Source organism: Lineus longissimus, chromosome 8 (assembly GCF_910592395.1).
Source record: "Lineus longissimus chromosome 8, tnLinLong1.2, whole genome shotgun sequence".
NCBI classification, from domain to species: Eukaryota; Metazoa; Nemertea; class Pilidiophora; order Heteronemertea; family Lineidae; genus Lineus; species Lineus longissimus.
In genome coordinates, this window is record NC_088315.1 from 6,141,088 (window position 1) to 6,155,872 (window position 14,785).

The 14,785-nt window shown below is 39.0% G+C and overlaps 1 protein-coding gene across 4 annotated transcripts; it reads right to left on the reverse strand.

The window, feature by feature from the left end:
• Nucleotides 1-900: 900 nt before the first annotated feature.
• Nucleotides 901-14,646, reverse strand: LOC135492334 (uncharacterized protein KIAA0930-like). Of its 4 annotated transcripts, none has more exons than XM_064778739.1 (10): nt 14,516-14,646; nt 11,579-11,733; nt 11,079-11,183; nt 10,213-10,392; nt 9,799-9,939; nt 9,252-9,449; nt 8,819-8,987; nt 5,650-5,799; nt 4,908-4,946; nt 901-3,943 (listed from the first exon to the last, which is right to left on the reverse strand). In XM_064778739.1, exons 1-10 carry the CDS (start codon nt 14,598-14,600, stop codon nt 3,903-3,905), a joined length of 1,263 nt encoding a protein of 420 aa, XP_064634809.1. In that variant the 5' UTR covers nt 14,601-14,646; the 3' UTR covers nt 901-3,902. The 4 variants fall into 4 exon arrangements, with proteins under 4 accessions (XP_064634809.1, XP_064634808.1, XP_064634811.1 ...); XM_064778738.1 differs by having other exon boundaries at nt 8,807-8,987; XM_064778741.1 differs by lacking the exon at nt 4,908-4,946 and adding an exon at nt 5,258-5,313 and having other exon boundaries at nt 8,807-8,987.
• Between the last annotated feature and the right edge of the window lie 139 nt (nt 14,647-14,785).

Here is a 14,785-nt window from a genome sequence, read left to right on the forward strand (position 1 = left end):
AACACCCTGCCACGACACTGGTGGCGCTATCACATGATAAATGGTTTTTCTCCCGTATGAATATGAACAGATGCGTACCAGGTCTGCATTGTTTTATGTCGTTCAATCGTACGCGAGTTCGTGAGTTCGTGAGGACCGGGGAAAATGCTTTTTTTTTTGATAAGCGGGCAAGGACAGCGTGGTTTCGGTCTCGCTTGTGACCTGGTGTCAGACTCATTAATTGATTGCTGTTTTGATTTTAGCTTAATATGGCCTTAGGTCACGTTCTTCAAACGAAATGTGAAAGACTCTACATGTTTATAAACGCGATGACACACTGAGCTAGCCCGGACTTCCAGCGCTTTTGCCTCCGTATATCGACGCGCTTTGTCTGGGAGCATCCTGAACCTCATCGTCTTACTCCCTTTAGGGGTTGACCATAGGTACCGCCATTGGGCTAGACCTCAGGATCTTAAAGCAATCAAAACTCTTTTCAAATGAATTCAATGCTCATTTAAAACCCTGGAGGCTGTTCCCTGGAAACAAAGAACAGACTCAAGCCCTTCAAATGAGCAATCACTACGTATTGGAAAAGTTTCTAATTGCTTTATGACTTTGAGGTCAGCTAAAATGGCGGTACCTATGGTCAACCCTTAGACGTGGCTATGAGGTTGTGTGGTCATAAATTACCTACTTAAAAAACAAGCATTTTTGAGATTATTGCAAGCATTTGGACCCGATGACGTACACTAAAGGGACAGTTTTGGAGGCCAGGATGTTCCATCCACAATTGCTCATTCTGGGCAGAGTAAAGACAATAGGGCAATTGGATTACATTAGAAGGGCTTCACTGTCTGGAGAGTTTAAGGGCAAGATATTACGATCTTACCTTATAAAAAGGAAGACTAAAAACAACAAAAGTAGTTGCATTTTACTATTTATTCATCACATATTGATATTTCTCCATAAATATTACAATATCTGGATGATGATGGCTATTGCGCCCACTTCCCTACAAACGCTTCAGAAAATGCAGGTCATGAAACATTTAGACTGATTACCTCATGGCGACAACATCCTGGCCTTCAAGATGTCACACAAAGTCACAGATCAACGCAGCGGCAACGCTGAAAAGGAGGACCACAAAACGTCATGACATGACAGTTTTGTAGTCATCACAGCGACAGACACTGACCCCAAATCAACAGAACATTTATAGGAACCATGTGACCATTGTGAGGTCATTGAACAACCGCTATCAGCTATCAAATGCGTAAATTAAAACTCCCCATTAACTAAATGTAGTAGTGTTTGATATTTGAATAAAACATCTGAAGTACTGTAGCATCTTTCAAAAATAAATAACAGAAAGTTAAAGGGACAATATAGGCGGCAGCAAGATAGGGCAAGATAAAGTTACACGAAGTCGCCAATAGGGGTCTCTCACACCTCACAGTACGTCGAAATGATTCACGCTTGTACGAGGAATATATCTAGTGCTGAATCTGACATGACCCAGGGCCCATACTGTGTATATTAGTCACTTGAAGACGGCTAAATTAGCCCCTCTTCTCCTGTCTATAGTCCCCCTTTAAGAGTCCATTAACTATCTTATCAGAATGTGGAGGTAGCCCGTGCACATACTAATGCAGCCAAGATAAAACCTTTATCGAAGTTGGACAAATTTGTCGAGTCGAATTGACCACCCTAAACAACAACGAATATTGTAAACTTCCTGTAGTAGTATAACCAGTGTACCATTGTCCACAGTAATACTTTATACTAAAACTTTCACAGACATTACATGTACAACACATACATGCACAAAACTTAATATAAATCATTGTATAATTAGGTATAAAAATACAAATATTAATTTGATTGAACATTGCCAGGTTGTTGCAGAATTACAATAGAAATGACATGACAAAAAGAGATCATAAAACAGGTGTTCTTGTAGTAAAACAGGGTTTTCTGTCAATAATGATACTCAAGATACCAATAGGCTAACATAATATAGCCAAATGTATCAGGTTGCTATCATGGTTTGGATGTCAACATAAAAAGGATCTAGAAATAAAAAGATTATGTATAACAATAATTTAAGAAAATTTTGTTTTTCACTGCCCTTTGATTTCATACATTTTAAAGTGGCAGGCAATTTAAATTGATGATTAAAAGTATTTACAGTAATACAGGTTACAATAATGTAAAATATTGAGTCTTGCCACATTTTTTACATGGGCATGTTACACTCTGAATTATTCCATGATGATAAAACTATGTTTGGATCGAGTGACTTGTGAAGGTAATGTACAAGAACATTGGATTTCTGCCACAGCCATGATAAATGCTTCATTTCATTATCTTACAAAATATTTACAAGCAAAATATACAAACGAAATGCAAGTGATAGTGTATCAAATAAGTATATAGTATAACCAGTGTTATAACACATTTAGGGTTAAGACAAACCAGACAAATAGCTTTGATCAAATGAATGACATTTTTGAGACATCCAAAAAGGATTCGGTTCTACATTTGACATATCTAAGTATCTAAAGCCTCTTGATAAAACTGATTTTCATACTAACTCTCAACAAAATATAAAAGTTGCACATGTTTGTTGCACAGGCAGATGTGTACATGTACTACATTACCTTGCAACTCATTCGAGATAACATACATCCATTTCATGATAATGGCTCTCCCGCACGCTACCCAATCAACTTGCCATTGGGTGCGCTGCTCCCCCCCTACATTTGTATAAAATGTTGTTGACATCTTGTCTCAGTACAACCGGATTGAATAAATAGTTTCCTGTAAATAAAAGATAACAAATCACCATTACATTACATATGTAAGCTTGCACTTTGTACAACAACATTTCATGAGCGTTCCGGTGAGTTTATACGCGAACCCTATATCTGCCTACATTATAAAGCATTTCCCTTTCATGTATAAGTACATCTTCTCTACAAGCATGAGATGACAAGTTAAGCAACCAAACTTACATGATCAAGGACTAGACAAGACCAGACGGACTAGTGATTATGTATCTTTTTTTACAAAAATAACTTTGATGTTTACATGACTGCATGTATATGTAAAATGCCACATTCACTAATAAATGCTCCTCCGTAAAGGAATGTAGAATTTTACTGAAATGATGGGCAAAATTCTACATCTTAAATCATTCTTAAGCCTTTAACAACACATACTGTCGCTGAAAGGGTGGATGTCGTCCTGGGTGCCGACAAATGGTACCCAGGTTCGAGATCGACTGGACAATAAGCACCCTGGGTGCCATTACACTAGACAAATAGCACCCAGCTTCCAGGACGACATCCACCCTTTCAGCCATACTGTCTGTGTACCGAATGCACACTTATTGTAAATGCTGGAGCATCTTCGGCTTCAATTGATATTTATGGAACTGCTTATTGTACAATACATATCGAGCCTTCATAATCTGATCTCATGCAAGTGTCAACGTGTATCCTATAGCCTCACCACTCAAGGGTAGACTCGGAGCATCACCAGCCACACCATGCCAATGAGAACCAGTGACAACTTCCACCCTACCCCTCTTCTCCCCACACACATCCACATAACTAGATTGTACTGATCCAGTAAGGTGGAAAGCCAAATGGTAAACATGTAAAATAGCGTAATTCGTCAACGCCTTCAGAATCTGAATACTCTTTGAATGATACATGATACATATTATTGTATCCCATGGAATTGTTAACTCAATGTCCATGCTGATAGGTCTGGAATCTCTTATTTTCATCCGGAATGAATTTCGACACTTGGAAGAGTAAGAAGCAGTATGCATCCCATAATACTGTCAAGAGTTGCGTCATGATCTGCAGTATGATTGGTCGATATTGCTGGCTATTGTCCAATAGTCTTGTAGCACCTCAGAATGTCAGTGTTGGCTTTTGTCGTCGGTCGCAGACATCTGAAGAGAAGAACATTTAAATTGAAAAAACAGCACAAAAAATTATTATAAGAAATATTTATTACACTTTAGCACCTGCAGTCAAGAAATGATTTCAAGGGCTTTTCTGAAAACACTTTAATATCAAAACATAGAGCATGATACCACTCGTACTTTTATTTCAATCTGACTGGCAACAAGTGTTGGAGGTCAAAAATCTAATTTTCAGGCCGAAAACTTGGACTGGCTTGATATGAAAGGGACACTGAAATGTCAATAGTTGTAGGAAAGGCAGTTTTATCAAAAAGATATATGGTTAATACAAGATGCGGATTGAAATATTAACTGGTCAAAACTGAGGGTGGGGGGAATAAAAGGGAAAACTAATGGACTACTGGATGCGAGGAAAGGGAACTTAACGGAAGGATGTTTCTTAAACAGATTGCTACATCTTAATTACAGAAAAAAAGGCTAGTTAATGCAGTCGTCATTCAAATTTTGTTCATGTCATCATTGACAAAGTCATTTGAGGTCAGGTGTATTTTTCAGCATAGGCCAAATGAAGGGTCAGTACTGAAAGAAAATACTATATGGGTACAAGTTCAGCTTTGGCGATTTCAAAAGTTTTTAGGTGGTACATGTACATGGATGATGCAAGGAGGTGGAGGAAAATGTTCAAAATAAATAACGATGCAGGCCATCCACGATGCAGGCCATCCTATGATGATGCAGAAGAGGGGAAAAAGACCAGAGCAGGTTGTACAAAGTTGTAATGACTACTGCATTCCACCAGATTTTCAAATATCTGAAATTTTTTAATTGGAAAAACTGAAAAAATTGTTATACGCCAAAATGACGGAAACAAATTCATCTTTTTAAGTTATTTTTACGAATCTCAGTCCTGCTGTCAAGTGATCCAGAGTTCTTGGACCTGACTATAATTGTCATAAGGATTCATAGGGAATAAGGTGTCAGAGTCAATCACCTTTAGACTTTGATTTTTTCACCCAAATGTCAATGGTATCTGAAAATTACGAAAGAAAATATATCCTCTGAATATATACAAACCTCTTGTGTGAGTAAAAATCGAAAACAACTGTTAAACACAATAAATTGTAACAAACCACAACATTTACCTAAAGCTAACATTAAAACAAATGTTCACAATATGACAAAGTATCCGTTTGTTATGAAATTTATGACACTGTACCACACCCACTACTCTATCATCTCATAACCATACAACTAAAATAGAATATTATGAACACATCATACATATAAGGTGTACAAAACCACAAAATACAAAACAAAGATATTATTGCAAAGTTTACACACTCGAGGTGCCTTTGATGGTCAGAAGGTCAAAATGGCTTCTTGTTTGTCTAAAATATCTGAAAATAAATGGTTAGCACAAAGATGTTAAGATTAAGTTGAAAATGCTCTGCTTTGCTGAAGCTTTTTCGGCAGGCACCAATGTCGTCATCACTAGGTACTAGCCTACAAAACAATGAATAGATACCAGGCTCGTCCTTTTGAAAGGTTTTCGGTAAAGTTTTCGTTTTCCAGAGAACTGACTCCCACCCTTGAAATTGGCATTCACTTCATTTTGAAGGTGTTCTAATTGGACTTCTTTAGGACTTGAAGGATTTGAAGCCAAAATTGTGGTGCCTATGGTTAACCCTTAATCCACAATAAAAAGCATCATATACGCATTTATTTGTACCTACCGGCAATAATCCGATGCCACGGTAGCGTGACGTATGTAAGGTAGGAATTCAAGGGCTGACAACTTGCTCTCTTCCTCTCCTTGAACCAGTGCCATGCCTGTCCAAACGTTGAGCCGAGGAAGCCGTCATAATTCTCAGTGGTCGCTAACTCTGCAAGAGAGACAAGGTAGAGGTTAGAGCCGGGGGTCAGATCAAGATTCCTATTCAAGGGGCTAGGGGAACAAGCAATGGTCATTAGGAACATAGCCATTTGCACAGGAGGGAACACTTCTGTGAATTTTTCTATCAAAATGATTTTTAGCTACTGTAGTCTGATTGATTCACAAACTGTCAACAAAATTGTTACGCTTACTAGACATTCCCATTGCCCTTTGGTCGTACCAGAGAAGATGCTATGCAGATAGTGGAAAAAATGCTACAAGTCCATGAGCTCAGAAGGGAAAAGCCCATGGATGTGCAGCCTTATATGATGTGTTGTGGCACTGCATACTGTTATAAGAGGACATGGCTGACGTGCAATGGTACTACAATGGAACGAGGCAAATGATAATGCTTAACCTGCTCCGACTGCAATGGTACTATAATGATGATATGAGATATGATCCACCGAGTTCCAGGACTTTATCATTCATATCTAAACCCTTTGACTAGTGTGTTGGTGCATATATACATGTAGATATGGGTTTCTACTGGTCTGTGCATCACTAGGACATGCTGAGACAAGACGAGGGTAACAAGACAACAAGGCAGGGATACTCAAGGGTAGATCTTTTTCATCATTATCATCATCATCATCTTTGAGAATTGTTGTAACCCTCACAAGTCTTCAACATGCAAACAACACAAGAAAGAAATGTGAAAAATACTTCAGGCTTTTTCTGAACCACTTGTACAAACAGTTTGGGGGATTTCAAAGCCTGGAGAATCAAAGAGAGTCAATCGCCGGTCAAGTCAAAGAACAAAACCGATCACCTCAAAGTTACTGATCTACCCTTCAGACCCCTGCCTAGATCACAAGTCGGTGCGTGTTCCAATTACTGATTTTGAATGTGGGTCATTAAATCATCACCAAGGTAATCAGCTTGCAAAGGCAACTCAAGTTAAGGCTACACTATTATCAAACATCTGTGGAGCTGAAATTCCAAATGATACTGAAGTAATTTCTTGCCAATTATAGAAAGCTTTCCACATGATATAAAAAAGATCCATCTATATTGGAAAAAAATCTGACTTACACTAGTTCCAATGTTGCAACTGAAAAATCTTCATTCACTTCGAAGTTTTGTTTTTACAATTTCGAAGAAAAAATGCAAAAAAATGCCAAGTTCAGTACACGAGGAGCAAACAATATACCTTTGATTTAATCCCACAACCGAAGAACTACAAGCCAAAAGGCCTATTACCGCTACAACAACAGGAAACAGCCTTCGTCTAAATTTGCTGAATTTCCTCCAAATCACTCATTTTGGTACACCCTGATACTAAAATTAAAGCCTCCCTCGACGCTATATCGTGTGCTCCACACAATCAACTGGCATAAAAAATGGGAACAACTAAAAAATACTAGAAGAACTTTTGGTGAGAGTGAATCTGCAGGACATTCAGAGTGTCAAGAGTGACATGCGTGAGAATTTGTAGACTCCATTTGGCAATAGCCTGGGGTTATCGTCCTTTTTTTCATCAGGCTCTGGTCGGTTCCCGAGGGGGAGATGAACTTGATGATCAGGTGATACCCCCCCCCCTAATTTGTAAACATCATTGGTCTTGATCATTTTCAAGTTGTAGATATTTCAGACAACTGCAATGTATTGCAGTTATGTCGACAAATGATTGCATGAAGAAATTTTTAGAACTTGATCATCTACAAAGTACAAGAAGCAAAACAGTTGTACTGGCAGATGTCTAGAATTGTATGACCGTAGCTTTGCTGCCAGCCGGAAAGAGGGGTTGGTTGCCAACTAAGGAGGGATTAGTGATTTGGGCTACTACTGTGAATTCTAAACAGAGTAGTCTAGGTGTATGCGAAATAGAGTCTACAAATTCCACAACAAATTCACAACAGAATCGCCAGGTTTTATTAAGATAAATCCCGGGAAAACAAACTGTCACAATAGAGTGCACTGGTGTAAAACATGGAAAGAGAAACACACACCAATCATCAGATGTCAAAGTTCAAGGTCAAATATGTAAAAGACGAGGACAGACAAGGTTAGAAGCCCAATGGAATTGCAACATTATTTGGTTGGAAAAAAAGATTATTATCATATTATCCTTACTATGCTGCGGAAGTTCCTTAAAGATATTTTAGGCATAGTATCCCAATTGCTATAAAGAATGCTAATTCTAAGTCAAACAACTAATGGTTAAGAAGCCATAGTAATCTTCTTGCCAAGTCTGCATTCATCTGACCTACGCATTACATGTAATTTGAAAGGCTCTTCATGTCTTAGTACCATCCTGGCCTGGTTTTCGCCAAAATTGATATATTTTGGTCAGTGTCTACTATTGCAGATCATTAAGTTTTTTCTGAAAGCAGTTGAGGTGCCATGTACAGGCATTTACACTTATTTTCATTTTCACAATTAGTTGACGAATCAGTAGAGAATACGTCATAAAGCTGATGGATAGAGCATGCAGATATTTGAACAATTACTTCCAGTACTTGAATGGGACACAAAAGAACGACTCATTATGTTGTGATTGTTAAGTTTATTTTATCGGACGATAGAAGGTAGAAAGGAGAAAAAATTTAAGATTTTTCAATTATAATTATATCATCAATAGACACCAAGCAATTTACAGATTTGACTTTATCAAGTTTCTTATTATATGAAACTTTATCAAGTTTCATATAGTTTCATATATTAACATTTATTTCAAGAAGCAAATTGGTTTAAACAACAAGGGAGTGTTTTATAAAAAGACACCAGAAATCTTTCATCATGTGTGCTTAATTCAGAGTTTTGCTTGCGTGATGCTATTATTCTTTACAATGTCAAATACCAAGCTTTTTCTAAACTGTTATGTCAAAAAAGTTTTATGTTCTCATTTCATATGTTCAATCAAGGTCGTATTATAATTGTAACATCACATTGAGCTTCTGAAAGGTTGTGTTTCTACCAGGAAAACCAAAATTCTACATAAAAAGATAGCTTGCCTGATCCCCTACCGTCTTCTGGATGAGCTGCCTCCACCTCGGTACAGCCATCGTAACCAAGGTTACTGTCGACGCTTTCCGTTTCTGATCGTGATTTGCGCATACCCTTCTTAAAGCTACCCTTCATCCACGAGCCGAGCATTGAACTTGGGTCGCTCATTCGTCTCTGATTATACTGATTCTGAAGAAAAAGCATACTGAGTTGACTACCCGGGGCGCGGGGTCACTCCCCAAGAACGAATGTGCACATCTGTGTCCATGGAGTTATTTTTTGAAGCCTTTTATGGCCGGGAGGCACCGGAAGCTCTCTTTGATAGGGTAGTGTCCTCAAGGGTCGTCGGTTTCCTCCTCCTCCTCCTAGAGCTAACAATGTCCTAGTTGAAGCTCAGTTCTCACACAATATATGAGAGCGTGGCTTAAAAAAATTGGCAGAACTTTTACTTACCTGGTCTTGGTCATCTTCAAAGTCATTTATCGGGAAGTTTTCTGTATCGGGAGTTTCAGGAGCACCTTTTAATTTGCTGACGGCCATCTCAGCGTGACCTTTGCCTCCTGGGCCTCGCATTCGCACAAATTCGACCCTCCGATGACCTTGGAACCACCCCATGGACATTCTTTGAACAAATCGCGATGACATACTATTCTGAAAGGACGAAATGATAACAATCAATAAGCTTTAAAGCAGTTTTTGTAAAAACTTTCACACTGTTTGAAACAATGAAGTTTTTGCCTGATTGCATTAAATTTTCTTTGCCATTCATCTCTTTTCAGAGGAGTGTCTCTTTGAAATTGAGATGCCGAACATTGCAGAGACATGTCGTCAGCCTCTGTTGATACTGACGTCACAACTGATCTAATGTTGGAAATCAACAGACGCTGCCAACATCAGCTGGCAAGTTCGTTTCCCCACCATGCTCCAGCTCTAGGGGCGCTGATTAGGAAAGACACGAATAAGCACCTGCACCTATTTCGACACAGATCAATATACTCACCCTGGCATCATAAACCCTTTTTAATGCATCGTAACGTATCGAGCCCAGAAACAACACCCCTTGGAATTCACCATATTTGTCCGTCGCTATTAATTCTACACACACCATTTCGCTATCTCGTACTATACAGTCTGCAAAGATCTGAAACGAAGATAAAAAAAACACATCATAGAACCATTTTCCAATTTGCCTTGCCCTGAACTTGTATTATACCCTTGTCCGACATCCTCATAAAAAGTTGCCCCAAAACAATATCATCTCATTTGTTATTGCACATGTCAAAACATCATCTTTTGATTTTGCAACATTATCACCATAAACAAGAGAGGACAGACCGCATGGCCATTTGGCATGGTTTTTTGGGATGCACCAATACATTTCAAATCATAATCGAAGCCCGAATCAAAGACTAACCTCTTCAAAATTATCTACAGTGAAAAATATATTTGGATATGTAATCTCTTCCTCCGTCCCTTTGGAGTCCATCTGTCGTCTGCTCGGTGATGCGTACACACGCTGCGAGAACTTTTTAAGTATTTGTAGTTCCTTCTCTCCTGTTCTTGAACATATTGCACATGTTACTGTATACTCGAACTGTCAAGAGAAAAAGATTTGTTTTACAGGTGGTTGTCTGAGGACATTTCATGTTCCTGCAGGAATATCACATTTCGCTGTCAATATCAGCACACCTCAATTAGTACAACAAACACTGTACAGTCAGCAATTACCACGACCGACATCCTGTTGCTAAGGTTATCGTTATTTATTCAGCTTCTTCCCCTAAGGACGATTGTGCTGGGCAATGTAATTGGATTGCAAAATGTCACAGGTCACATAGCATTGCCATTACTGAATATAATATATTGTGATTAGACCTGGCTATCATTGGTGTTCATTCTTGGTGAGCCATTGTGGCAGATACCTGCGGGATGCAGATATTATAATGCGGTATACTTGAGGACTTGGAATCAACGTCACCATTGGTAGAATTTGGATCTCAAGAGCTCCATGCTAGATTGTGATGGCACAAAATGTATTGCACTACCATAAAAGACATCTTGGTGTGTCTTCTTCTGAGTTCTCGTCATTGCCTCAGGTTATTTATTATTCACTACGGCTATTATTGAATGGTACAGTAATGGTGAGGAAATGAGATACTGATACCGAGAAGGAAACTTGAATAGCCACAAAGAACTACCTGATGGATATGTTCTTGGTTGTGACAAAACAGATTTGGATTAAAAATGCAAATGGTTAGAATATGGCTGAAAATAACTCACCTGTTGTAAAATGAGATTTAAGTAAACAGTTTCTTCCCAGTCAATATATTTTTCTTCAAATGACGGCAAGTTTTTAGATTCTCTCCTGTAAACTTCTATATCAGTCTGGAATAAAACATGGATAAATCTAAGGAAATTATACAGAACCTTGTTATTTGAAATGTGTCATACAATATCGCTGATTCCTACTTCAAGTAGATTTGATCATCATCACCGAGGACATTTCTTTGATGTAATAACTGCCCCTAGAGATGGTTGATTTATTGATCTCCTGTAAATGCTATAGCACTAATTAATGGACCGTCTGCAGAGTAATTAACATCATTCATTACCGTAGTATTTCCATCTACTCTCATTGGGAATGGGATGATACAGTGTATGGTTAATGTTACTTGATGGTGACCAGCACTCCATCATGTTTATGGCAGTATGATGTACGTTGCAACTACTGGTATACTCAGTCAGTTCCTACTTTAAGGGGTTATGAAATAAATTCTCACCTTGACATTTCTTATTTTTGAATTTGTTGGTGTTTTCCGCACAAAAAATAACAGATCGTCCCGCAGTTCATCGGCACCTCGATCGCCAGGCTCGACAAAGTGTGTCCTAAAGAGTTCTGGCCAGAAATGATTTGGTGAGATAATGATGAAGTCATCTGAAAAGAAGAAAATTGGAAAACAGTCTAAATTTTTTTACTTTACTCATTTGCGACCAACATGTAGGGCCAACTACACCAACTGCATGTATCCATAGGATTTGAGGACTTGCTATTTTAATGTGATTTATGTGCAGACTGCCAGCCTTCCAAACAGGCAGTATAAAACCCCTTATTTCAGTGGCTCTAAATATTCATAAAATCTATTTTTTTCAGATTTTAAGTGTATTTTCCACATGACCAAACCATTTATTTGAACATTCTCGCACCATTGGCTGAACCTCCATGGCCAACAGTACTAATAGTCAAGACTGCAATGCAGTCCTGTCAACGGACAGGATATATGCTGCCAAGTCTTTCCCACTCAGAGTTACAAATGGTGCCTATCAACAAATCGAACGAGCCAGGAAACGCTTATAAATCACTGCTTCAGACACACAAAATTGATTTTTATGTTCCGACTGGCTACAAGAGTTGAAGGAATACCAATATCTGCAGTCATCGCCCGACAGATTTGAAATGTTAACCCCCTGAAAACGATTCAGGCTAAAACACTGACAAGACTGATCTGATGAAAGTCCCAGTTTGATTCCCACATAACAAAAGCAAGACCAGGTCTTATCAAGAATTATCGGAGATCATCATAAAGAGCAACAAAATCTACGATGCTGTAATTCATCACTCTCAACTATCAAAGAGACGGAGATAAGTAACATGAGAGATTTTACTAGCAAGTTTGTAATGACAGGAGAAGTCTAGAATGTTTTTTGCCTTCCGAGCTAAGATGGATTATGGAAGGAGACATGAAACTGTTGTAAGCCAGGCATCTAGTGGAATTCTGCCTATCATCATGGAGCTTGCCAAGGTCTTGATGACTCCCGAGGGTGTACAGCCAATATGCAATCAGGGATGCCAATGAGAGTATCGAGACACAATAGGAATTCAATGTATCAGATGCGTCTACAACATATGTAGATATCGACAGTCCTCGTGTCAATGACAATGCTATCCGAAACGAATTTCGAGATCTGGGTGCATAACTGTAATAGCGGCATGCAAAAACAACCTTCCTGCCTTGGAGGAGGAATACTCTCTGGAATAAAACGGGGTTAATCACATGCAAAAGTACATGCATGCATGATCTTGCACGTTATCAAGAATATTGATTGATTGGTGGGAGATGCACTGCAAGGCGGTTTAATATCTTTGTTTTTAAAATCAGTATTGATTTTCTGTCAAATTTATTGGCAAAGCTACAATGTTGGATAAGATGATAAAGACATGAAAGAATTACATGAGGTTGCTCTAATGTCCACAGATAACAATAAATAAACATGGTATATTTGAGAATTTGGCCACTCCAGGCTTGTTGGGAATATGATCTCAGCTTTCATGAAGACAGCTTTGGGATAATCGAACAAGGACAACACTTTTGTAAACAAAGCCACCACAGACTATGACAGACTCATCACAGAACAAGAAATTTAAAACACTAGCCGAATGTATTTTAACCCTCTTCCACACAAACGATGCAATCCGTGAAAAACACCCAAAAAATGTATCTCCAATCAAGTTGCCTCTTTTCCACTCACAAGGATTTAGTAAGGATGCCTAATCTGCAACAAATCTGTTACCATGGAAACAGAGAAACCAGGCAGGACAACAGACGTCGCCAAGAATTATCAGTGGTGTATAGGACACGTAGGAGTTCTACACACAGCCCGAGCCTCAATATATAACGTAGCAGCAGTTTACATATCCATGATAGCGTGACGAATCAGATTGCGAGACATAGCCCTCATCATTCAAATAAATTGCAGTCCAAGTGATATAGAAATTACAGCTCCAGATTGTGGGGTACTTTCTTTTCTTGGGATGACTCAGCTGCAGGAGATAATGACATTGAAGAATACTTGTGCAATATGTGAAGAAGTCACTTGTTTGATGCCGCAACATCTAGCACTAGATGGCCAGGAAACCTTGCAAATTGCAACCAGTGTCAATAGGCCCTTTGTCGGTACCACTTAGGGTCAGACCAACAAACCATCTTTACAATAGACCTTCACCGTCAATGATGTCAGACAATGCCTCTCGAGCCATTGTCTGGCGTCTTTTACCATGAAGATCTATTGTAAAGATGGTTTGTTGGTCTGACCCTAGGTGGTACCGATGTACCTGGCAAAGGGCGTATGGCACCGAGAGCATGACAACCACTCAGATTTTAAAAACTATAGGCCTTTCTTGGTTAGCATGTTCATTTTGCATTAATGAATTAAAAAGGTATACACTCGGTTAGTAGGGTGCTCGAGATAAGGCCTAGTACATGTTCATCTGTCTGTCAGTCATGTCTGTGATAACGAGTGATGACACTGTCACTGACGATTGTCACTGAAATGCAAAACGGTCACTCTGCAATGTTTTTCCTGAATCAAGTGTATTTTAATCTGGCTGAGTTATGGCCCTAACCTGGACCCGTGCCCAGCACCCAAGCATAGCACACTGCATGGACTGGATGTGGTCAGGTTAGATGTAACGACGTCTGTATGATGCCTTGATGATCAGAAAACATGAATCAGATAGCTTTGACACAGTGGCATGACACTGTCAATGTGCTGACAGAATGAAGGGCCAGCCATAGTCCTACATCACTTATCAGCAAGGGCAGGCAGAATAGAATGACATGGAGTGCATGGACATTGATGATGATGAGGGCTGGAGAATTTGAGAAATGGAAAAACACATAACAAATAGGGAAAAAATCATGATTTTTCGTCGAACTCACTTGAAAGTCGTAGTTTACGCATGTCCCTTTCTCTTTCTTCGGCTATTGCCTCCAGCATTTTTTGAAAAGAGCTGCTATGCTTCATTTCTGGGCCATTTTCTTCCCCTTCTTTGGGTTCCTCTACTCCTGTGTCCTCCATCTTAAATGTTGTTATAATAAATAGGCCGTTCGGCAAGGAGGGGTGATAGCTAGAAATGTCAACTACTCTTTCATGTTTACATATCTAAGGTTTATGAACCATTTCTGACATATTTATCCTCTTAAATGTAC